This window comes from Amphibalanus amphitrite, unplaced genomic scaffold (genome assembly GCF_019059575.1).
Source record: "Amphibalanus amphitrite isolate SeventyFive unplaced genomic scaffold, NRLGWU_Aamphi_draft 000399F_arrow, whole genome shotgun sequence".
Taxonomy (NCBI): Eukaryota; Metazoa; Arthropoda; class Thecostraca; order Balanomorpha; family Balanidae; genus Amphibalanus; species Amphibalanus amphitrite.
Genome location: NW_024881893.1, coordinates 218,358 through 244,321, shown reverse-complemented (window position 1 = coordinate 244,321; position 25,964 = coordinate 218,358). Strand labels below are relative to the sequence as shown.

Here is a 25,964-nt window from a genome sequence, read left to right as displayed (position 1 = left end):
ATAATCATCATCAGTACGAAAGTCTGCACTCGCATCCCGAGGCTCACGCGGCGGCAGAACCGACTTCGCCTAACGCCTTGCACGGTCTACTCCATTCGAGTCTCAAGGGAGAAGGTAAAGTGTGCTAAAGCCGGTGCCGTCCACATATTATCTGACATGGACCATCTGAATGGCTCATAATGAAGAGAGACGGAGAGAATCGAGCCGCTGAAGCTACAGTCAGTTCTGATGACTACAATTGTGTCCAGCTACATCACGGCTCAGGGCTCACCCTGACGGTAGTGTTGAAGCGGCACGAAGAAAACAACCTGTTCAAGGACTAGACACAAGCGGAATCCAGTCAGCCTCAGACTGAAAACGTATTTCAAGCCGGTGTATCGAAGGCAGCTGAACAGCTGAACCGTGTCGTTTGTGCTACCGGAAGCCGAAAGGCATCACCGCGCTGTTGGTCATATCGGCGCAAAGCGGCATGAGGACAACCAGCAGCTGACAGCAAATCCCCGCCCAATTCGAGAGGCTGGAGGATCCGCTGATATTGGCGAATGAAGCTGCTCTCAGTATTGAGGGCAAACGTTTGGCCAACCTGTTCTGCGAGAATTCGTACTTGCAGGCAAATTTCTATCTGCATTATCACTTATGACACAGCAAATGAACGAATGTAGCTACCTGGATTCTGGATCCTGGGATCCACTGAATCCAGGTTTCGGCATACACGGATGAACAATTAGCCTATGCATTGACTTTGAAAACATAATATAAGGATATATGTAGACATCCGGATCCTGTATCCAGGGATCCGGTAGATCCAGGATCCGGATCCATGCTGATGATAAAGGGACCTTGGGCCGGCCCGTGGGATTCAGTATTGATGAAATACGCCATCATTAGTCCACTGATCTCGTCTTTTCTCGCGAATCGCTTTTATTCCGGTGTTACACACCAATCGCAACGGCTCCTTAGCATTAGAGACTGCAACGCCTGAAAGCGTTTGCAGATCTTCATCCATCGCAAATACGCTCATGTCTATGCTTGACCGATCGGCTAAGATTTTGCATGTGTTCATTTGAAACTATGGCCCAAGTTTTTCACTAGATGTAGTTAGCACTTTCCAAAAAGTGTTTTTCGCCCCACCCTAATGTACATACATGCCTTGGTGATCTGTCCTGGAACGCTCCTATAACGGAATGATTATACACTTACCACTGTTCGGTCTGGAATCAAGACCTAGAAGCAGTCGACTGGCAAACTCCTGGCAGAGCCGACGCGTCTCTTCAGTTACCTCCTTCTTCAGCGCCTCGTCTCCTTCGACGCCCCTTATCCGGGCCAGTTCCTCCCATAGCTGAAAAGAGGGGAACAGGAGGTTGGACTTGGCACCTGCTAACTATGATCCTGCCTGCAGCCCGTACATTCATAACTCGTTTGGTTTGGCTTTAAAAACACATACCTACAACGATAAGAAAATCGCACTGTGATATTGAGAATACCACGCTTGAAGGCCAAAAAGTAAAAGAAGACATGCTATTACAGAACAACTATACTCTCGGAGATATATAAACACAACTCATGAAGTTGCCTCGACCATTTTTCATTAACCCTCGCCCGCACATGCCATTTTCCCATCCTAGAACGCACATGGGGGGGGGGGGGTGGTTGCCATCCCCCCCGCGCCATTTCGTTCCTGTTGGAGATAGAGCTTAGCGGTAAAGACCAAAAAGATTCTTTGGGAAGAGACGAATCCAATGATACCCAGTTTTACCTTCTCAGGTCAGTCATTGACCTTCCAGGTCAGGTCAAACTAAAAAATGTTGCTGTTTTGGGTCACCGTTGGATATCAAGTGTGCTGCTTATCAAATACCGATGACGATGCTGTTTTCTGGTGCCAAGCCAGCTAGAACCTCTTTGTCACACTACCCGACCAGAACTTTGCTGCTGAGGTCATTTCAGGTCAAGTTAGGTCAAGGTCAATTATATGTGTTTGTATGTCTGTGTGTGTCTGTGTGTATACTGATGTGTGCACCGATTGTTTTTGGGTCCATATTACATGAAATCATGATCTGAGAAGCTTTTACCAAAAATGCAGTCAAAAAACTTCAAAAAAAGTAAATTCAGCTAGCCTAAAACGCAATTATCTTAGATGACCTAGGTTGACCTTGACCCTGACCTTGACCCCTGTACATCGTCGAACAACATGTTCCATGATAGGTGGGAGGTAAGACTGGCAAAAAAGGCCGAAATCAGGGTGTCAAAAGCTCATAAGGCCCATGGCAAACGCAAGATGTTGAGAATTGGCCATTTGGGTCATGACATGACCTGAAAAACAAGGTCATATCTCCGAAACCAAAAATCACAGAAACTTGAAATTTTCAGTGGACATCAAGAAAGGATAGAGGAGCAGCTATACGAAAAATCAGCCTTCTAGCTCTACAAATGTTGAGTGCAGAGCAGAAAGACTACCTGGGGGGGGGGGGGTGGCAACCACCCCCCCCCCCCATGTGCGGGCGAGGGTTAACAGGAAATCCCAGGCAAAAATTGACTATTTCGGACATTACCGGATAAATGCAACCGTAACTCGAAAACTGGAAAAGTTAGATTGACCGCACAACACATTCGACATGTCTTGCGAACCGGTTTCGAAAATAAAAATGCATGAAAAGTTGGTGGGACAAGTCTCCTGGTGCCGAGATTACCCAATTTGGTGGTGAGAGTCTCCATTTTGGAATTTGGATGTTCTATTAATTTTGTCCCATTTAGATGGACTTGTTCGTTGAAAAATGCCTTAAACCTGGTTTAAGCATTATTGTGATAGATTAACCCGCGACCTGGTGGGGGGGCTATTTCCCCCCCTCCAGACTTTTCAATATATCTCCAGAACCGCTGCGCTGATCGTCACCAAACTTTCAGTACCTTCCCGGACATCAATTTTACACATTGTGACCAAAATTTTTTCCAAAGGCTATGATAGGTTGGCCGGAAATGACGTCAGAGTGACGTCATGTTCTGCCGTTTTCGACCCAAAAAAGGGTTTCGCGGGAAGAGCTATCAGGCCTATAGCTTTGCAAATACAGAAAAATGATAAAACATAAAAGCTGTAGAATTGACAGGGCTACAAAACTGCTATCTTGGATTTTTAAAATTTTTGGATTTTGATCCCCAAAAATCAAAAAATAGATTTTTTGGATATAATAGTCGAAAAATCCAAAAAGTTTTTTGAATTTCGCAAAAACCGGAATATATGTGATAGTACTTACCGCCTTCCATCCACATACCAAATTTGAGATTGATACCACTTTTTTGGCGAAGTTATAGCGAAAAAACTGTTCAAAATTGATGACGTCAAATTTTCAAACTCAATTTTTAGCAATTCTAGACCTCGTAGCGCAAAACAAAGACCACCATTAGACTCCCCGTGACGAGTTGCATCGAATCAATACCCATTTTACGCAAAACTATCAACTTTAAAATTTGACCTTTTTTGGCCTGACCTTGACCTGACCTTGACCTGACCTTCACCAGAAAGTGACCTAAGCCGTACCTGATAGTCTTATAACCAACACCATTGCGTTGGAAATGAAAAATTGGCCATAAAACATGCATCACACAACCTTAGTAAAGTTGGGTTCATATGACCTGACCTGTGACCCTTGGTGACCTGACCTGTGACCTGACCTGGTATTGTCAGTGACCTCTAATAGCAACATATCTACTAGGCAACTGACGCCCTATCGCTGATTCTCGACAAAATGCGTTTTCCTTGGTGTTATAGCGCATTCCCTAGAAGACCCGTGAACGGTGAATCATTTCATCTTTGACCTGACCTGTGACGTCATCGGTGACCCCGAGGTCAATGAAATTTGGTTTCCCTGGACAAATTTGACAGGCCTTTCGAACACCGTTTGAATTTTTCGGATCCGTCCAGTAGTTTCGGAGATACGAGGGAAGGCAAAAAATAGCCCCCCCCCCCACCAGGTCGCGTTATAAACAGACCCCACCAGGGCGCGGGTTAAAAAATAAATTTACTAGACAGAAATGTGGCTTGGTAAATAGGGAAAGACTGATTTGTGATGTCACAGATGACAATTTTGAACAGAAGCTGAAGCCTGCAAACCTAAAAATAGAAGCCAAAGCCCTGATTGAACACCTCACTTAGCTGCGTTCCTGGATCATTTTCCCTAAATAGCAATACACTAATTTGAATTAACACCACATCTCAATCTCAATATCCACACTTTGACTTACCTTCGCAGTTCGACTTGTTGCCCTTCGCAAAATCACCGTTTTACACTGCGCAGTGAGAACCAACCGCAAACTGAAACACCAGAAAATGGCGGCAACCGGAAACTGTGCAGCGTGCACGTACTACCTATAGTGCAAATTTACAAATATAGGTGCAAAATCAACTTTCAAAGAGTAATTTCACTCCACCCCATCGCCATGCTGGTTTGCTTTTACGCTTTATTTCAGACGTTCCTGACGCCCGGTGTATTTTTATGTCTCAGATAGAAATTTTAATCTGAATATGTTCTAAAAATACTCTGCTTACCAATCATGGAGTAGAATTACACTAGACAATTGGTGTCAAATTACGCTTCGTTGAAAATAACTCTTAGTGGAGTATTTATGCACCCTATGAAACAGAGCGTACAATGTATGAAAGAGTGAAAGTACACTTCTCTTTCCTCTGTATTCCATATAATGGAGTAGTAATGCACCCAGGTGTAATTTTGCACTCACTTTTTCAGGAAAAGAGTATAAGTACTCCTAAAACTGGTGTAAACCGGATAAAAATATCTTGCATGACGGGTGGTAAAAATGTAACCCAGGTGTACTTTTTTTCAGTGTGCTGGTATGGAGCTCTCCTGGCAGTATTGTTGTCAACAACGGCAAGCAGTGATTCAAGGAGGCAGCGAAGCTGGGCAGCGCGAGGTCTTGTGCGCGTCGTAGGCCCAGGCCACCAAACCTTTCAAGTCTTCATGATAATTTGAAACTTTTATGCAACTGTTCAACTTACGGGTTAAAGATATTACCTATGTAGAATTCGCGTTGCTGGAAAGCCACTCCTGAAAACGATAAGCAATTTGCATGTTATAATGGTATTCTTAATCTTATTCAACTTGTAAATCTCAATGCAATGTGTCATTATTACCGCCTTAATCGGTCCCACAAATTTATCATTCCTAGTTGCACTTCAGCGCATTACTGACTGGGACGGGCCAACGGGCGCTCGGCTCGGCCGATTTCTATTCCGGTCGCGCGCCGGTCAATCAATTCATTTCAGTGGTGCCAAGGTCACTGCGATGAACTCACTCTGCCGAGCGGAAGCGGCCATCGGTCGTTTCCGCGGCCGGAGCGCGGACCGTCTCCGTGATGGATTGTAGTGACGGGCGCGACGCGGGGCACTGATTTATCGGAGATTCAGCCCGCGGCGACCGACAGCCATGGAGCAGAGCACGGGATCGTGCCGCAGACATTGCGACACATTCGTCACCGAGCGCCGCCAGCCACGGAGGCAGTCTGTCTCACACTGCGAGCCACGGAGACAGTCCGTCTCACACTGCGAGCCACGGAGACAGTCCGTCTCACACTGCGAGCCACGGAGATAGTCTGTCTCACACTGCGAGCCACGGAGGCAGTCTGTCTCACACTGCGAGCCACGGAGGCAGTCTGTCTCAGTTCTCACACTGCGAGCCACGGAGGAAGTCTGTCTCACACTGCGAGCCACGGAGGCAGTCTGTCTCACACTGTGAGCCACGGAGGCAGTCTGTCTCACACTGCGAGCCACGGAGGCAGTCTGTCTCACACTGCGAGCCACGGAGGCAGTCTGTCTCACACTGCGAGCCACGGAGGCGGTCTGTCTCACACTGCGAGCCACGGAGACAGTCTGTCTCACACTGCGAGCCACGGAGGCGGTCTGTCTCACACTGCGAGCCATGGAGACAGTCTGTCTCACACTGCGAGCCACGGAGGCAGTCTGTCTCACACTGTGAGCCACAGAGGCAGTCTGTCTCACACTGCGAGCCACGGAGGCGGTCTGTCTCACACTGCAAGCCATGGAGACAGTCTGTCTCACACTGCGAGCCACGGAGGCAGTCTGTCTCACACTGTGAGCCACGGAGGCAGTCTGTCTCACACTGCGAGCCACGGAGGCGGTCTGTCTCACACTGTGAGCCACGGAGGCGGTCTGTCTCACACTGTGAGCCACGGAGGCAGTCTGTCTCACACTGCGAGCCACGGAGGCGGTCTGTCTCACACTGTGAGCCATGAAGACATGGCTTGTCGTACCGCACACTGCCAGCCATTGGGAGTCTGCTGGATGATCAAATGTGTAAAACGTGTGTTTCTAAATATGCTTCACTTATGACGATGACTAAAATGCGTCAGGTGTACCTTTTTTGTGTAGACTTTGCTGGAAACATTGGATTCTCAAGAGTGCATGTTCATTGATCTGAGTAAAAGGATCTCTTATCTGAGCCCATGAAGCTTGATTTCGGAGCCGACGGGATCATAGATCTGACTATTTTCTTTTGGCGCATTTCGGGTCCCACTGGCCACTACCACACAGATGGTTCTCATGTTTCCTAGATCCAAAATGGATTTTGCATGTGATATCCGATAGGATCATTAATCATAACCTTTAATTTGCTTTGAGATCCATTAAGAGGATAAAACCAACTCTCATATCCATGCACAATACACAAACCCGATGGTCTTCACACGGGACCGTCATCGCTATTTTTGTGATTGGTCGAAATCGAATCATCGGGAAAACCTCTGCGTTGATTGATCAAAGCAATACTATTAGGTCACGTAGGTCAGTTGTTTTTGAAGTGTTATTTGATAGTTCATTGTGCTGATAGAATCGCAGGAAGGCTTTGCACGTACTCTGGTTCGTTCAGTCGCCATGCAGTCTGCGCATTCCGTGGATCATCGGACGTGTTTATGGCCGGCCCCCAATTACTCGGCCGCTGTCCATCAATCAATACCGCATGTCGGCCGTAGTGAAGGTGATGTCCGCCAACCATAAACTGCCGGCGCCCTCGATCCCATTTCGCCAGGTGTACATACTTATCCAGTCGGGCGCGGCGCGGCCCCTCATGGTCGTGGCCGTATATCAAAGGCCAATAGTGGATATTGGAGAAGATTGAGGAGGGCCTGAGAATGTGCTCCAGTAGCACGACACTCGCGGAAATTGAATGTATTCTCCAGGACAGGGAGGTAGCGGACTGTGCCGTCTTTTCGTCTCTAAACTGAGGTGACGGGTGAGAGCCGAACAATGGAACAGACTCGTTCATTACATTATCCCGAGGAACACCCGAAAAGACGAAACCGTGTTTTTCTCGTTTCTTGGGTGGCGTTATTTCACTCTGGAGGCTGTTTTTCTGTGTTATGGACTGAGCCGACACATTTATGTAGGATGCCACACAGGTCAGACTGAAAGGACGGCCAATCGTTAGTTCCGATAAATCCGTCAACTGCTGAAGCCTCTGTGAAGCGTACGATCGGCAGTCTGTCGACTGATGGTCTCGGTTTCCTGGAGAATGCCCCCGGCGAGAAACGTGCCATACCTCTCCGAGACTGGCTCTCCCTCCGCTGTTGTCGGCTGGATGATTCCCTGAGGAGTTCTAAGCACCAGCACCGGCCGCACTGAGTTGAGACGATCCTCCACGGGCCCATATCAGACCCTCTGTAATCACTGCAGATTTCAGCAGCTCACGTAACTTTCCGAAGCCGCAGTGTTTCACAGCTATTGCACGCTCCACAGACACTTCTGCTCATCACTGCAAGACATCACAACATTTCTTAGAACCTCTCCTATTCCCTGCCTTCTCCACAGCCCTCTGTGCTAAAAGGCAGTGGCTTTTGATAGCCACACCCGCTCAGTGGAGATATCCGTCGCCGGGAGCTCTGTGACGTACGACGACCCTGCGCCTGCCACGCGCCTCGCCGACCGCTCTGCCGGACAATCCGTTCTGGGTCCGGCCCGCCGCGTCTCTCCGTCCTCCCGAGCACCCTCAGCCGTCCTCGAGAGCTCCTCAGCCGGCCACCAAGTGGCGCCTTAGCGGCGATAACCGGGCCCTCACACCCGCCGCACGGCCGGCCGCCGGCCGCCCGCACAGAACTGAGACCATTCAGAGTCGGGTCTGACGCTGACCCGATGGCCCAGAATAGACGAGAGGTCGCCGGCTAGCTCGGCGGGGGCGGACCCGGGTGGCTTGGGTCACGTTCGGCTCAGCGGTGGCAAAGCTGAACTCTATTCGCCGCCTGGGACTGTTCATTGATGACTGGGCTCTGGGCAGGCGGTGGTCGCTGAGGGTTGTGTGGAGGCCAGTCCGCAACCACGCGGTGTTTGAGCTGGATCCAGTGCTTCCAGTGCTGCCGATCGGCGCGCGGGCAGACGCGCGGGGCTGTCTCTGGCAGGTGGTTGGAGCGGTCGAGGCCGCGGCGGCCCGGTCGATAGAGCTGCCACCAGGCCGTGGGCCGCCGCCCGGCCCGGCGAGGGGCCGACTCAGTTCCACACCCACCCACCAGCGTGGTGCACTTCCCACCCTGCACAACCACTAGCGCGGGAGCCGATTCAGCTGCGACTCGCACTTACCGGCGCCTGGGGGTCCGCAACTCACACACTGGCCCGGCAAGGAGTGGACTCAATTCCCACCAGGCGGGGAAGGGCTGACCGCTTCGCACCCGCCTCCCCACCCACAATCCGCAGCCATCAGCTGGTGGGTCCGACTCGACTCACGCCTCCCATCTGAGGAGACGGACCCAGCTCCCTCCCACAGTCCACAGCGCTCGGAGCGGGCGGGCCGTGTGTTCCCGACCCCGCTCCACGGAGTGTCGGTGCTTGGGGCCACCGCCACCAGCGCGACGGCTGATTGTCTCCAATCGGTGCTTTATTGTAGGTGAGGTCGAGCCCTTCTTTATGATACGGCTCTCAATCACAGGGGCGCGTGGCGTATGGGCGGCGGCGCGCGGCCATTTGTTCAATGAACCGGCCATTGATCTTGGGTTTGTTGAGGCTAGGAGCTGGGGACGTCCGTGTGATCACGCAATGATTGACAAATGACAGCGAGCACACCGGCGGGACGTGCTTTGTTCAAATGAAACCGCTGTTTTGGGGTTGTGCTGCGGGAGCAGGTGTTTTTTAGTCAGGAAAGATGAGCTTTGTAATAACTGCTGTGTTGACTTTCAATGCACAAAGACCTGTTGCCGAACAGCTGAGCTGCTTTTTTTTAGCAGGCCCGTTTTATTGATGATCAAACTTTACCTTCTGTTATTGATTTATGTCCTTTGTATTCGTAGTGTGCCCTGAGGTAGAGACATCATTCCAGCAGGGGCTTGTATTGTTGCTAGTTTGACCTTCTAAAACAATAATCAAAGCAATATGAAAGTTACCTTTGCATTTCATCAAGCCAGCCTTTCTGCAGTTATGCAAAAGGGCACTCCTCAGCACTCTGCAGCCGGGCCCGGCTGCTGGTGCTGCCCCGCGGTTTGTCTGCCAGTTTGCCCGCCTCCAACCGCCCCGGCCGCACACAGGACGAGCCATTTCCCGGCGAGCAGTTAAACACAATTATATCCATCTGGCGTCCATCCTTGTTTGCCGTTTCCGCCGTCACAGTGAACGCCGCAGTGCACATTGCACGTGCACAGTGCACACACCAAGCGCGCACCAATGGACGCCGTGATGACACAACTATGCGCGCATCAGCGCATACGAGTGCCCACGACAGCGCATATATTATGCGGAGCATATAGTTAGGGGAAGCCGGGGGAAGCCCGGGCGCGGGGGAAGCCCGGCCACCCCGTTTCCGGCTAAATTATTCACAATAAAATGCTCAACTGTTTGTCCTTTCAGCGTGGCAGCTAAGGTAACGCCAGCAAAAAAGTTAAGGCTGACAAAAATTGCATATTGTTAAAGTTATAGCGCAAAAATGATATTTTAAGGGTTTTTAGCTAAAAAGTGAGATATCTTGCACTGTTAATATTATACCATACAGTACTAATATTTATACGAATGTTATGTAAGGACCGTTTAAGTGTTTGTAGTGAGGGGTGACGAGGCAGGCTGGCTTAAGTATGACATTTTTTCGAATATCGCTGTTCTAAAATAAAAATTAGCACATTGGGGTAACCCCGGGCGAGTGGCCAAGCTTACCCCCAACCGAGAGCAATGCCACTAAACCACTGTTTTCCATGAGATAATAGGTACTGAGCAGGTTTGGTTTACACCTAGATCAAAGATAAATTTAGAAAATAAACATGTTATCATAGACCAAGCCAGTCATGTCACTTAAGGTCAACTAGGGTCAAACTACGTTTTTGCAGATAACGCGACAGACAATGAAGCTAGAGCTTCAAAAATGGTGTCGTTGTGTTCTTCTTCATCAGCCGAGTCGAATGATATGCAATATGATGCATTAAGGTAAAAAGAAAAATAAATTTTAAGGAATTTTGAAATACACATTTTTTGTCAATTTTGCATCACGATTTTCATCGACCTGTACTGTATATGTAGTAGACGCTAGCTAAAATACCAGTAGTGACATACACTCTAAGATGTCCAGAGCTAATCAGTACCTTAATATTTCACTTTCCGTTAATATTTGGAAAACACATAGTGGTTTCATCAACTCGTTGTAAAGCGCTGGGGAGGTGGCCGGCGTTACCCCTATGCCGGGCTTACCCCAGAAAAATCAACACTTTTTTAAAACTCGATTTTCTCAACCTTATACTTATTCCACGAAACCGAATTTTTGGGAAAACACGGCCAATGAACTTAGCTAGCTAGCAGGATATCAACATTTTATACAGCACGTATGGTATGTAATAAAAATGAAAAAGAGCTTACTATGCCGGGCTTCCCCCGGCTTCCCCTACATCAGTGTACCATATGTGTAGACAGCAGACACTAGAAAAAATGCGCACACGAGCGTTTCACAAACAACTATTAGTGTTTGCAGGCTCGAATCCGGTATCGTGCATTTGAGACAGACAGTTGCCGTGCTGAACCAATAAGAAGAGACTTTTATTCGTAGCTGCTGCAAGGCTATAGGATTAGGGGTACATAAAAGGTGGCAGCGATAGTGAGAAAATGATTAATTTTATTGGAGTCTTAGGCCAGACAAATAAATATCTTTGATCCCATTGAAAGGTAAAGGCTCATCAAGACATCATGAAAGCTGGCTCCAAAATGAATGGCTGTCTTATGCGCTTCATGAAATATTTCATCTATTTATCTACTGACATGTGCCAGCCAGCGAATCTAAGCGTGTACGTTAGCTAGAGGATGCCAAATACTGGATCATCCCGTGTATGCGAGGACGCGTTCCATTTTGATGCATGCGTTATGCTTTTCCATTCTTATAGGAAGTGTTGTGAGCGGATTTTCTCCCCGCTCACAGCTCAGCTGCCGATGCCATTTCCTGCAGTCTCTGCACTCAGTGCCTTTTTGCCGGTCCGTCTTCGGAGCCAGTGGGCGGGAGCAGCCATGGTGACGTATGGACGCGGGACGGGGGTGATGTGGGCAGCAGACGGGACACGGGACAGTACGGGACGGAGGGTTCAGGTCGGCCGGTCACGGGACGCATTCAGGCCGCCTCTGATGAGGATGAATAGGCTCCGCGGCCTGCTGCCGGGAGGCGACATCGGATGCGCCTTTTTGTGCCGACAGACGGACGACGTCGTTCCACCGCGACAGGAGCGGGGCCCAGAGTGATGCGTGTAACCCATACCAATCTCCTCGGCTAATAGCTATTTATGTAAATATTTTCTTGTCGAGCGTTATTCATGGGTAGTATTTGGAGCAATTGCTGCGCAAAAAATGCATGCTTATTTGTAATAAGATAAAAAGCAAAGTATCCACAAACATATCAGGTATCATTGGTTATGAAGCAGGTAGATATTTATAAGAACATATTCGAAGAGTTAAAAAGAGAACGTTCGCAGTTGAATGATCCTTTCACGAAATAATGGCTGGGGTATAGCAGTGGGCGGAAGCAATTGTGCTGGCTCGTTCTGCTGACGAGTTTCCCCTTTGTTTGAGGGTCGGTCTCTGCAGGAGGCTTTTAGATCCCATTGTTTAGCATTGGCTTTGTGCTGTGGCGCGGCTGTTTTCCGTGGCACCGGCGCGGTCATCTGGCTGTCTGCGGCCATCAGCCGCGCTTTGTCCTGCGACCTCCGTCCGCCGATCGGTTCAAACAGCGCTCCAATGGCTCCGAGTACCGGCCGCCCGCTGTGTAAAGTGGCCCAGTTAAGGTGCAGCCGTGTTTGGATACACTATTGACTGACTGCCCAAACAGCACCCCAGTTAGACTTTCATTTGGCGCAGAACTAAGCCAGGACTTGGTCACTGAGGCGAAAGCCGCTTGATCACCCAAATGTAAATAATAATTGATTACTGTCGGCACTGCATAAATGCAGCTCTTTTAACAGTTTTTTTTTGTGACTAATCGCAATCGATAATGCCGAATTCGTTTCGCTGACTTTATCCCCCTTTTCAGCCGCCAGAATGTCATACTCGCAGAGCCTACGAACGCTGCTGGTAGCTCTACTGGCCTGTCACACCGTCCACACCTATCCCACAGGTGAGTCATTGCCGGTAACTCTTCTTTCCTGTGAGACCGTCCACACCTATCCCACAGGTGAGTCAGTGCCGGTAACTCTTCTTTCCTGTGAGACCGTCCACACCTATCCCACAGGTGAGTCAGTGCCGGTAACTCTTCTTTCCTGTGAGACCGTCCACACCTATCCCACAGGTGAGTCAGTTGGTTACTTCTCCGTTCTGTCACACCGTCCACACTTATACCACAGGTGAGTCAGTTGGTTACTTCTCCGTTCTGTCACACAGTCCACACCTATCCCACAGGTGAGTCAGTTGGTTACTTCTCCGTTCTGTCACACCGTCCACACTTATACCACATGTGAGTTTGTGCCGGCAACTTCTCCGTTCTGCCACAACGCCCACACATATCCTACTGGTGAGTCGGTCATATCAAAACAGCAAATGCACCGACCCCCTTGTAGTGAAATTTGGCTTCTCTATATTGGAATAAAAGTCTGTCATACTGTGAAGCATGCGAGAGCATGTAAGACCATCTCATTCATGCTCCATTTTCGAACCAAGTTACCAAAGCAAAACAAACCAATTGTAGTCTTGTCAGTTGTTCTAAGCTTGACATCTCGTAAATGGGATGCTTGCTTTGAGTGCGTGTTGACATTCATTACACCGCCCGCCGCTCTCACCGTCCGGGTGACCGGAGGTGGATGCTCTCACACACTGAAAACAAAATGATACAAAAAACGACTAAAAACGCACAGGCAGAGCGTGTTAACTAGGCTTTCTTGGGTACCCTGCATCATGCATTTTTTGACCCGTCGCAGACGTGTCAATTTACAAATGTGTTAACCCAGTCATGTTGTGTCCTAAAACACAATATCATTGTGTCTTCAACACATAAGGCTTGTGTGAATACATTTGCAGAATACAAGGTAAATATGTTACTAAATTTAACACAAATCGCAAGTGAAAGAAGGAAACACGTGGTGATGATGTAGTTTGTTGCCGGGGCGCAGTTGAAGGGACTATGCAGCTTTGGCTGGACAGGCTGACTGCCAAAGCCGGGGCCCGAGTGGAATCGGGCGCTCGGGTGCGGTCAGGGCTGAGTACCCGGCCGGCCGACCCATACGGTCAGGGCGCGGTCAGGGCTGAGCACGCGGGCGGCCGACCCATACGAGGCCGCCGACCCATACGCGAGCTGGAGTTGCGCCCGATCGGCCACTTCAGAGCTGAAGGGTGAACGCGTCACGTGGACGGCCCAATCAGAGCACCAAGTGACGAAGCCCCAAATTGGCGGACTACTGTTCAATACAGTTGTCCAGACAGCCGGGATAAACTTACACCCACCGATTTTTCAAATATATCCTATATAGACGGAGAAGTTTCTTCCTCCAAGCAGACGTTAATTAGCTATGCTTCAGCTTGCACTTGATGTAATCAGCGCATATTGCTCTAGACAATTTATCATGTATCGACTCCCTCGGCTGTATTGTGCATTTTGACCTTTCTCAAAACACTTTGGCAAATTTTTACAAAAACCCAGCATAAAAGTCGGTGCTCGAAAAACGCCCTCTCTTATCCCCATTTGAAGTTAAGGTTCAGAGGTCGCTCACTGGTGGATGGCACGGTGTCTTTGTGCAAGGGTACACGTCTACCATATCCGACAACACATGATTTCGATACACTGATGCATTACATTCGTCCAGCGTGCTTGGCACGATAAAATTGTGTCATTATTCTGTTTTATGTGTTACCAAACGTGTCGAAGGTCCCGCCAAGCGTGAAAATACTCAGCCTTATTGTGTTTTGGGTGCGATTAACACATGACTGATGTGTTACCACTCAGTACAGAACATGCCCTCACTGTGTCGATTTGTTTTCAGTGCAGTCGACCCCATCGCCTCCTCCGTCCGACTTCCGCTCTACGCCAGGCCAGCAGCGCCTAACGGCCAATCGAGAGCCTCCACTGTTCCTAAACGACTCGCCAGACAGGTCGCGGTGCCAGCTCTCCGAACTGAAGCGTTTCCCAGGATTGTCTGTTCCACCGCGCCTGACTGCAGTGGCTGATTGGAGATCGTCTCCATTCTACTTAGGCTGGAAAATTAGCCGTCACAAAGTTTGTTCGAAACTGAACATCTGTCCATTCGCGAGAGATAAAAAGCACCAAAGATGTCTCTGCAAAGGGAAGTCCTCTAAATTCGCTTCTGTTCAATAATTCAGCGACACTCCACACCAAGCAGGTAACGAGGTGTCCTGGGCGACCGCTCCTGACTCTGTCCCTCGCCACCCGCTCTGCCTCCTTCCGTGGCCAGATCGGCTTGTCTAGTCCACACCTGGCCCGTTCCCTGGGGTGGGATCGGGAGCGGTGTGCAGACGGCGGCCTCCTGGGGGAGCGGTGGAAACTGCGGGGGAGAGGACCCCCGAGAGACGGAGGGAGACTGAGGGAGACAGAGGGAGACTGGAGCAGGGACCGGTGATCGGCGGCGGTCTGAAAAGAACTCACAGCACCCAGGGGTGAAAAGTTTGGGGGCGATTCCGAGAACGTCAATGAAGTGTCTGAGAATCTGGACAGAATAACCGGAGGTGGCCTGGAAAACTATTAGAACTTTGATCCAGATATATTTGGGAGAAGTAACTGGAAAATAGGATGCTGTTCATTTAACGAAAACTTCGCCAGTTTGCAAACCTAATATCGTAAAACGCCTCTTTTCAGCGCACCTTTTCGCCGGATTTAGCCAATTCTATTTATGGAGGCCCAGAATAGGAAGATCAAAGATCCGGTGCTGCCAACTCTCCAACCGGTGCTGTAAAGCTGTTCATCCAGCGATGCTATTTTGAGAGGAAGCTATTGCGCATTTAGGGATGGGGCTGCAGACACGCGTCATCATTTGGAAATGTTGGATTTCTTATTTTGATTTCAATCAAAAGGTAGGTAATTGATGAAAAACTAAGCGAGGTACCTAGCATGTTATGATTACCGCCAAGTATGAAAACAACCAGAACAACTAATTAAACGAACGCTTACCGATAATAAACAGAACTTAAAAGCTTACGTCCGAATGTTCCACCTGCTCTATACCAAAGCATTGCATGCCTTGAAGAGCTTTGTCCGTAATTCACCACACTTGGCGCATGTCGGCTAATTTTCTCTAACCCTTTATCCTGTGTTCTGTGCAGCTGCCCTGATGGCCCACGGCGGATCCTCCGTCGGTCGGCGGTGCCGCCGCGGGCAGTCGCCGGCCGCAGTGTATGTATGCACACAGGGCATGTGTAAGCAGCATTCCTCTGTTGACAGGCCAGTTAGTGGCGTGTTGGCGGAGCGTGGGATCGGACCGAGTGTACTGAGCCGCGCCGATCGCTCACCCTCCCACAGAGTAGCTCCTCTTCCCTCGCTGACTCTCCCTCAGACCAGCGGCTTTTCTGGATGCCCAAACCTCACGGTGTTTTTCTCCCGCTCTGTCTTCCTCCCTCTCCTTCATCTCCTCCCTCTCCTCCCTCTCCTCCCTCTCCTTGTTATAGGTAGTATTTCTTTGTCTTTCTCAAATTATTTGTTTCTCTTCTCCTGCTCCTGTTCTGGTATGTATGATGCGACTTTTCCATACATCATCCGTTATTCGCTTTCCCCTTTTTGTCTTCCCCATTAACATTTTTGTTTTCGTTTTTCTTCATTTTTTTCTACATTGGTACAAGAAATTCCTCTGTTGGTACAAAAAAAGCCCGGAAACCTTATACAGTTCTATCATCTTTTCAAATAGTCTGACCTTATCCCCAGCCGGCCGGCTGGGCTCCGAACATCCTCCACCACTCATGATTAACATTCATACAGGCTTTCAGGACATCCCCCGTACACTCTAAGCAGCTTCAATCACTGCGTTTCCATGGCAACCAGTCGGCCTGACCACTAACAGCGGTGACAGTTTCGGCGAACAATCCAACTGCGGCTTCTTAGGAGCAATCTGAGCGTGTCACCGCCGGACGTCTCATGTCGCTCTCGGCGACCCCTGCCGCGACACGGATGTGGTCCCGCGTCGTACACGGGACATGGACGGGACATTAGTGGGACGGCGGTGGGCGGGACATCAGAACGCCGAGAGGGGAGAGAGGGAGAGAGAGAGAGAGAGAGAGAGAGAGAGAGAGAGAGAGAGAGAAAGAGAGAGAGAGAGAGGGGGGGGGGGAAATGAAGAAAGATTCATCCACCATCCACCATCCATCGTCCACCGTCTCCCGTCCACTGGCCACATATTCCACCGTCTGCCATCTGCATGGTACCCTCACCACCAACCATTCAGTGGCGTCATGACCCCTGACCGTCGAGTGGCCGCCCTGACCTCCGTCCGCCGCCCGTTAGTGTCTAATGAAGGAGCGCCGGACGGCAGGCGCCATCGCACGACCTTTACGTGCCGGTCATCCCGGCGGCTCGGCGGCAATCAGTTCATTACGGCCAGCCCGTCCGCAGACAGAATTTATGAAAATAAATCATTATCTGGAAAATAGCCAGACAGATGGAGATGATTGAGAGCTGATTTGAGAGATATATCGGCCGCTTGTTTGCCACAATGTCAAGGTGAACTTATTTTAGGCCTCGTGAATCTATTTTACGTCAATGCAAACGACGTAATTGGATTTGGTGTTGTAATTTGTATCCAATTTTTACGGACATCAGACTAACTCATCAGTTCGCTCCCACTCTGGCACGGAGCACGCCCCGCACATCTGTAGTGCTGTTTCAGCACCTCCGCCCCTCCTCTCTGTCTCTCTCTCCCTCTACCGGCGCGTCGGCCGCGACCCTGGATCGGCCCCGCCTCTCCCCTGTCGGCGCCCCATCCGTCAGTGTCGCCGGACCGCGGCGAAGATGGAGCAATCGCCGACGGAATGGCCGTCATTCGAATAACAGCCGCCGAGCCGGAACTAACGACACGGCCCTTGGAGTGTATGTATCACGCTGATTTGCACCTATATTAGCGCTGGCGCCGAGCGGGCCGTCGCCTGACGGCGTTCATAAGGCCGCAAGGTGGTTTACGACACGGCTCCAGTCGGGCTGATACCGAAATCGCCGCCACCCGGCTCTGTTGTAATTTTGTTCGCGGAGTCATATTTGCGAATAAATGCCCGGCCTGGCAATGCACTGACAAATGTGCGTAAGTGATGTGGCCCAGGCATGCGGGCCAGTACCCGAACGGGCACTTATGCATTGACAGTCGCGTAAAGGAAACACTCAAGGCACAATTGATAAAAAGACCAATAAGATACTGTATGTAACGACTACCTTAGACAAGTGACCAGTGCCTCATTCATGTCCCCGTGCGATGCTTATTAGGTAATTTGTGATGCAAATATAATCTTATCATGTGCATTTCAGTTTACCTCCATAATGCCAAGTATAGTGAGGTAATCGTGGCTTTACCATTCGTCGCGTATCTTCCTCATTGGATACCGACTCCCCTCCGGCACCATGTGTAGCGCAGTGACTACAGTCTCATGTCTCCGCGCCCCCGCCCGTGTTACAGAATGTTCGTTCCCCGAGCACTGGCGAGGAACCTGGTTCCAGTCCAACGTTCATCAGGAGATCAGCATATCCGACAAGGAAGTCAGCTCGAAAGGCAACTGCACGCTGGCCAGTCAGCAGAAATATGTCGTCCACAACGCGTAAGTGACGCATTCGTAAACGGGAATCCCTAGGCATTATGTTGTATCTAAGTTCACTATGATTTGTATTCTCAGACTGAACAAACACGCACATAATGCGGGGAACTTTGCTATAAGAAAATGCCGTATCCCTGAGGTTCGCCGTTTATGTATCGCAAGAGCAATAGCAAAAGCGCTATCGCGAAAGGCTACCAACTTCGTTTTAAGTGTAACGCCTTCCCGTCAGTACATTGCACAGATGCGACCTGTTGACCCTTCGCTCATTTCAGAGTTGGACGGTGTTATAAGTGCGTGATATTCTACGAAAAGCATGTCAACGTCATCCAGTACAAAGAATGTAAGTAAAGCCTCTTGCTATTTTCTTCAAAAGCGATTGTCTGTGATTAATTGTTATGGCTTTAAGAGTTAAAAACATGTCACACTGTACAAAATAATTCGTGATGAACAGTTATAAATCGTCATGACCATGTGACCTGTATGCACCGCCGCGCCCGGTGACCTGCCTTCTCGCCCTGCCCTCGGCAGCGTTCTGCAACCCGGACTCGAAGCCGCCCGACCTGGACTTTTTGTGCGGCCACGTGAACGGTGACATCCAGCTGTACTCCATGTTCCGGGTCAACTACCATCCGATCGCCTGTCCGCTGCGCGGGCCGTTCAGCTTCTCCTACTCGCGCGGTCACATGCTGCAGGAGGAGTGCCACCAGCCCAACTCCCGACTGGAGAGGTGCATCCACAGCTACCGCATGCTCTTCCGCTACCAGGCCTGCGTGGACGTGGTGGCCAGCGCCGAACAATCGGGTGAGGGCCGAGAGAGGAGTAAGTGCAGATGTCTTAGATATCCCATACTAACTATATGTAGTTCGGGTCTAAGAAACTCTACAGATATTTATTGAAAGGAATGAAAAAGATAGCTGGAGGACAGATGATGTAAGAACCGTAAATTTCAAGCCGAGAAAGGACATCATGCAACTGATCTATTGTGCAAAATGTAATCTGAGTGTAGCATAATCGTATCAAATATGCGGAAGGGAGCTTCAAAGTCTCTTGTTCAAAGAATCATTTGCAACTGAGTTGATGAAATTGCTTTGGCGGATGAGCACAATCTTGAAACGTGCATGCTGACAGATTTCGTGATGTGTTACATATTGTAGGTGGACTGTGTCCTTTACGTCATGTTTAACAAGAAGCCTGTTGCTTCACGCGTTCGTGGAACTTTGCTATCTGAGCCTGTAAGTGTAGGTGGTCAGCTCGATATTGTGCCTATTGTAACTATTTCTTTTATGAATTATTTCGTGGGAAAGACGTTACACGTCAGGCCCAACCCCCTCGTGCGTTTCTGAGACCTTTCTCCGATCCCTGACTGAGCCGGCGCTGTCCCCGCAGTGGAGGAGATGGAGTGCCTGGGCATGTGGAAGGAGGGCTCGGCGCGATACCTGGTCACCCGGCGCGTCTCACCCAACATCGCGCGCCACGAGGACGCGTTCCGCTGCTTCATCTACGAGCGCGCCAAGCCGCAGGAGCAGCCGCTGCTCGACTACCACCTGGCCGAGTCGGCCGAGGCCACCTGCAGCGGTCTGTTCAGCACCAGCGACGGCAGCACGCGGCTCAGTCTGCGGCGCGCGCCGGCCGCCCGCAGCCGCTGCCGGCTGCCACTGTGGGCCAGCGGCCACCGGCGCTGGCACTCGCTGGACCGCGCCACCAGCTACCAGTTTAACCGGAACGGCACCGGCCTGGTGGTCACCGGCGCCGACCAGGAGACCCACCTGGAGTGTGACCGGGTCGTCTCCGAGGGCGCCCGCCGTGCGCTGTTCGTCGTGCGCAGCACCACCGGCTGGTGAGTGTGTGTGTGTGTGGGGGGGGGGGGGGGGTAGAGGGAGGGTGATGGTGATGAGTAGTGACGGGGGGGGGGGGGTGAACAGTGCGTTGGTCTGGATACAGGAGTGGCCAGTAGAGCGTAGTGCCGTGCCTTCTCTACTCGTGCAGGGCCCTGCTGGGTGTCACCGCTGACACTGCAACCACTGACACTGCCGCCGCTGACACTGTGCCCTCCCCTGTGTCCGGCAGCATGAGCGGCTTCCAGTGCATGGCGTTCTACCGCCGTGACGGCCACGTCATGGAGAGCCAGTTGGGAGACGTGACGCGGGACGCCGAGAGCGCGTGCGCGCGTCACAACTTTTCCAGACACAAGGCCGACTACCAGACGCTAGTCTGTGAGTATCCGCCACTGCTCGGCTAGGACAGCAGCCGATCGACAGCAGGCCGATCGAACAAAAGCTTATCCCCATGACGGAGTTTTGTGCAGAGCAAACAACAATGCAGAGTCTAGAAGGCGAACTTGGCTGAACGCCAAGTGCTGGTTTGTCTGAAAATTTTGCTGGCTGTATTTCCTGCAGCGCATGACAATCTCTAAAGTATTATGTACGGATCAGTCATATCTAAGTCATATAAGCGATGCGTTTAGCCAAGTTATGATAAAAATGACGTTGAGCGGATTTGACCGATTCCATCTAGGCGGCGCGGCGGCTGGGTAGAAATATGACGGCCGGGCGCACTCCCTGGCCGGTCGAGTCGAACGTCCTGACCTGTGGAATAGGAGTTCGGAAGTCATCTAACGAAAAGCCTTCAGACTTAATTCATAAAATGGAATTGCATCTCGTGTAATGAAACTGGTCTGAAGGTTGGGGTTTTAGTGCCATGTTTGAAGGATGGGTCTCCAGATCAGTTTTATTGCGTCAACCGACTCCAGAACTGCTATCATTTTCCTCGGCAACGGTCGCAAAATTCCCCCTCATATGGGCGCGGCCGAGGCTTTAGTGCGCCGAGCTGGCATTCGCACAGGTTCGGGCGCGAGCTGTCGTAACCCCTGCCGTAAAATCCGATCCACCCCGGTCGGAGAGCGTAACGCACGACGTGCACCACTCCTCGGGATTAGCTCCTCCGCGCCGTCCCCCGGCCGTGATGTATAACCTGTTTGATGAGCCGTGACGTGTCGTGTAACGTGTTTAGCTAAGTCTCGTGACATGCCGTGACGTTTCGTGACTTGCCGTGACTTGTTGCGATATATCGTACCGTAATTAAACGTATACGCTAGGTATTTTGCTGTGAATTGTGACATATCGTGCTGTGCCATGAAAACGTAACGTGCCACACTGCGCTCTGACGCCCGTGCTGCCGTCCGTGTTGCAGCCTCCAGTCAGCACCACGTGGTGTGCCCCCACCTGGGCCAGTACAGCGTCACGGGCCAGTCCCACTCTGCCCGGGACCCGGACGACCGGGAGGGTGGCGACCGGGACGAGCGAGCGCTGACGCCGGAGTTCAGCGCGCTGCGAGTCGGCTGTCAGTCGCACGACACGATCGTACTGGCCGGCCGCGTCAGCGACCAGTCCAGAGGTGAGTTAATGACGTCAGCGACCAGTCCAGAGTAGAGTTAATGACGTCAGTGACCAGTCCAGAGGTGAGTTAATGACGTCAGCGACCAGTTCAGAGTAGAGTTATTGTCGTCAGCGACCAGTCCAGGGGTGAGATAATGACGTCAGTCACCAGTCCACAGGGTAATTAGTAACGTCAGCGAATAGTTCAAAGGTGAGTAAGTGACGTCGGCGACCAGTCTAAAGGTGAGATAGTAACCTCAGAGGCCAATCCAAAGGTAAGTGTCTAGTTAGTACAACGTCAGTAACCAGTTCAGAATTGAATTAGCTGAGACAGCGACCACTGACCAGTACCTATAGAGTAAAGGATCCTCACCAGTTCAGCTCACTGCACACATTGCCCCAAAAGACGGTAAATGACTTTTGAAAATACCTATCTCCAATTTTAGTGTTTTCTGGACCAAAATTTTGCAAGGAATCCGATGGTGTGGTCCCCGAGATCCGAAAAATTTCCATTTTGGAGATAGCACCTATTTTTTGAAAAATAAATATTCGTCAGGCATAATAGTCAAATAAATCGAAAATATAATGAGTTAATTTTTGTAACAACACTAGAATGTGTCGAACATGAATTAGAGATATATTTCAGCTGAGATGATACTATATCTGCGCATACATGTACATGAACTAGTACATTAACCCTCGTCGGCCGAGAAGGGGTGGGGCGGGTGCCGCCTCATAGGGCTTTTCGCGATAGCTTAAAACTCGCTCAGGGTATACAGCTGAAACTTGGTATACCTAATCTTTTATTCAAACTGGATCTTTTGACCTCAACTGCGTTTTCAGGTCAGGTCAGGTCACTGACCTATGACGTCATAAATAAACCTCTGCGAAGTCCTCAGATGTTGTAACTTTGCAACGCCCTCAGTGCCAGAGGAACTTTCACAGGAAGATGAAAGTTACAGGACGTAGTATCCTTCTGAGGTCTCACAACTTGTTTATCTCGGATTTAACCTAAATGTCACATGAGGTCAGGTCGGTCACGTGACCTCACCATTATAAGTCAATGGGGGAAATATTGAAACTGTTATTTTGGCGCCGGAAATGATCTAAAACTATCCCAAGCACATGAAATCGTGGTTTCATGATCGGACCTTACAAAGAGTGCATGAAACCACGATTTCATGTGCTTGGGACAGTTTTTAGACAATTTCCGGCGTCAAAATAACAGTTTTCATATTTCCCTCCATTGACTTATTATGGTGAGGTCACGTGACCGAACTGACCTCATGTGACATTTGGGAAAAATCTGAGATATACAATTTGTGAGACCTCTAAAGGATACTACGTCCTGTAAGTTTCATCTTCCTGTGAAAGTTCCTCTGGCACTGAGGGCGTTGCAAAGTTGCAACTTCTGAGGACCGTGCAGAGGTTCATTTATGACGTCATAGGTCAGTGACCTGACCTGACCTGAAAACGCAGTTGGTGTCAAAAGATCCAGCTTGAATAAAATATTAGGTATGCCAAGTTTCAGCTGTTTTCCCTCAGCGTGTTTTGAGCTATCGCGAAAAACCCCTATGAGGCGGCATCCGCCCCACCCCTTCTCGGCCGACGAGGGTTAATGTACTAATTCATGTACATGTATGAGCAGATATAGTATCATCTCAGCTAAAATATATCACTAATTCATGTTCGATACATTCTAGTTTTAGTATAAATATTCACTTATTATATTTTCACTTTATTTGACTTTTGTGCATGACGAATATTTACTTTTCAAAAAATAGGTGCTATCTCCAAAATGGAAATTTTTTCAGATTTCAGGGACCACACCATCGGATTCCTCGCAAAATTTTGGTTCAGAAAACACTAAAATTGGAGATAGGTATTTTCAAAAGTTATTTACCGTCTGTTGGAGCAATGTGTGCAGTGAGCTGAAAATGCCTAAACTGTCGCTGGTATGTGTACAAGGGATAAATGAGCGGTATCTGCTCAACCACCCATAGACATTAGGCATTTGTACTTCTGATGCACAGTTTGTTCAGGCTGCTGTCTGTTTTCCCAGCAAAACAAACGATGTAGGTATGTGAGTTGTCCTCCTTTCTTAGTACTCTTGTATGTACTCACGTTCACACTTTATAAAAAAAAACTAGAATATTTATCTTAAACTACTCATTTCTAAAACTGTAATGTCATTACGGCTGTGGAGTGTGGACCAGCAATTTCTACGAGGCCGTATGAAACTAACTGCGGCATTGCGCTTATTTAACAAACTTCATACGATTCATAGGCCGTGGATGTTTAATCTTCTCTCGTTGGTGCGATGATAATTCCTTTTTTCAAAGGCAAGAGAACTCAGAAAGATAACCAGGCACAAAGAACACGTCCCATCTACTGAAAGGCGCCGTTCAAGTGAGAGCCTTACCCGACTTGCCGACGTTCTGAGCTGCCATATCACGCCTCTATAAGCGCTCTGCCACCGCGTTCCTCAGCGCCGGTCGGGCCGTGGGGTACCGCCGCGGTCTGCTGAGCCGTGCATTGTCCCAGGCGCGCGCGTGGTCGGAGTGGGGCCGCCCGCTGCCCTGATTAGTCCGCATGCCCGCGCCGGCCAGGAATTATTTAGAGAGGCCCTAACCGACAACGACAGCGCGGCGGCGCCAATGAGCTTTCCGCCACTTCTGGTAACTTTGGCAGCCAACTTACGGAGTGTGATGGAAAAGTTTCCCCATATCCTGTGAGATTAGAGAAAGATGCCGCACTAAGATGCTTACGAGTTCCGGTATTGATGTGAGATAACACCCCGGTGACTGACCAGAGAATGGAAAATAATATAAATACACGGACAGTATGAAGATTTTCTACTATCAGCCAAAGAGTTCCTCTGAATGTTTAACTTCTTTCGAAAAGGATATTAAAAAGCATGCTTAAAGAATGTGTCTAGCTATGAAAGATCAGCTAAACGTTCCCTTGGGCATTCCACAGGAAATTTAGGAAACCATGTACAATACAACGTTTTAAGTACCAATGTATAAATGTGACTAGTCATAAACAGTATTTATTAAATATGCTATTTGTACAATTCATTTGAGGAAGATATAGGTCAGTCACACACCCTATCAAAAAGTGTCGGTTTGCTTCTCGCCTTGCCCTAAGTAGGTATTGGGCATCTTCGGTGGTCGACCGACCTCACAAAGTTATATAAGTTAAATTCCTAGTAGTACGTTTGGCGATATTTCAACACACGCCATCATTTGGGCTACTATCACTCATCAGGTGTCATTGATGATCTTAAGAGATGGCCGTTGCCAAGGCTGCGCTTATTTTTCAAACCAGGCCTGTCAAGAGAGTGCGGACGGCATGCGTTTTTCGCGCCCACTCAGCTTTTCTGTGAAATACGACCGATTCGGAACAACATGACCGCGGGACAGCGGGAACTTGTAAATGCTCCTATATTGTCATAACAAGTCGACGGTTATTCCGGCTGGGATGCGATCGAAAGCATGTTGGCGTCAAGGGTGACAGAGGAAATCTCACAGGTTACCTGTAGACTGTCTCTGGCAATTGTCATGCTAAATGTATCTCGTAGCTTTTCACTCAAGGTCAACTTACAGCATGTGGCTAACTCGCCTACGTTCCCTGTAATAATGTGCACTCAACACAGCGAGAATTATTGTATGTTGTCTGCTGATTGCTGTTTATTTAGCTATATGTCAGGGCGGAGCAGCATCAACGCAAACTCTAGCAGAAGAACGTATCATTCATTAATATCTCCTAACACATAGACAATGAAAACGTTTATTAAAAAGTCAGCCTTACGCCAGTCTGCCCGACCTAAGGATCAGGCGAGGCTGTAGTTCAGCCGACGCGCCGAAGCTCCATGGCTGATTGTTCGACTTTGACCGCGCGGTGATGCGGGGCGACACATGCTGCGACGGTGCTCTCGTACAGAGCGGCGGCATCGGTCTGGCGTTCGTCACCTGATGGGGTCGATAGTTGCCTGGTTACGGAGGAACTCGCTCACACGGCCGGCGGAGGGCGGTGGTCCGGGCGGAGGGCGGCGGGCGGCGGGCGGCGGACTGTGGTCGGCGGGCGGCGGGCGGCGGGCGGCTGGCGGCGGACCGTGGTCGGCGGGCGGTGGGCCGGGCGGAGGGCGGCGGGCGGCGAGCGGCGGGCGGTGGACACCGATGCTGATGAGCTCACCGGACACCGCCCGCGCCTGGCTCGTTTCCCTTCTAGCCGTACCGGCCCGTCCTGGCACCCTCCACGAGCCGCGGTGCTAATCAGGCGCCGCACAGGAGAGGAGGGGTGATCAGCCTCTCTAGCCGCCTCTGTAGGCGTCCACTCGGTCCATGACCGGTCGCGGAGAGGCAGAGCGAGTAAATGGGCAGAGGGAGTGAATG

At 50.0% G+C, this 25,964-nt stretch overlaps 1 protein-coding gene across 1 annotated transcript in view; it reads left to right on the top strand.

Annotated features, from left to right (window-relative positions):
- Nucleotides 1–25,964, top strand: part of LOC122390532 — a 44,715-nt gene that overhangs the window by 12,181 nt on the left and 6,570 nt on the right. The window contains exons 2-8 of the mRNA XM_043383580.1: nt 12,495–12,578; nt 18,058–18,196; nt 18,466–18,533; nt 18,722–18,994; nt 19,580–20,030; nt 20,261–20,406; nt 21,383–21,586. Of these exons, the coding sequence (XP_043239515.1) occupies nt 12,503–12,578; nt 18,058–18,196; nt 18,466–18,533; nt 18,722–18,994; nt 19,580–20,030; nt 20,261–20,406; nt 21,383–21,586 (1,357 nt within the window). The 5' untranslated portion in view covers nt 12,495–12,502. The remainder of the gene's footprint in view (nt 1–12,494; nt 12,579–18,057; nt 18,197–18,465; nt 18,534–18,721; nt 18,995–19,579; nt 20,031–20,260; nt 20,407–21,382; nt 21,587–25,964) is intronic.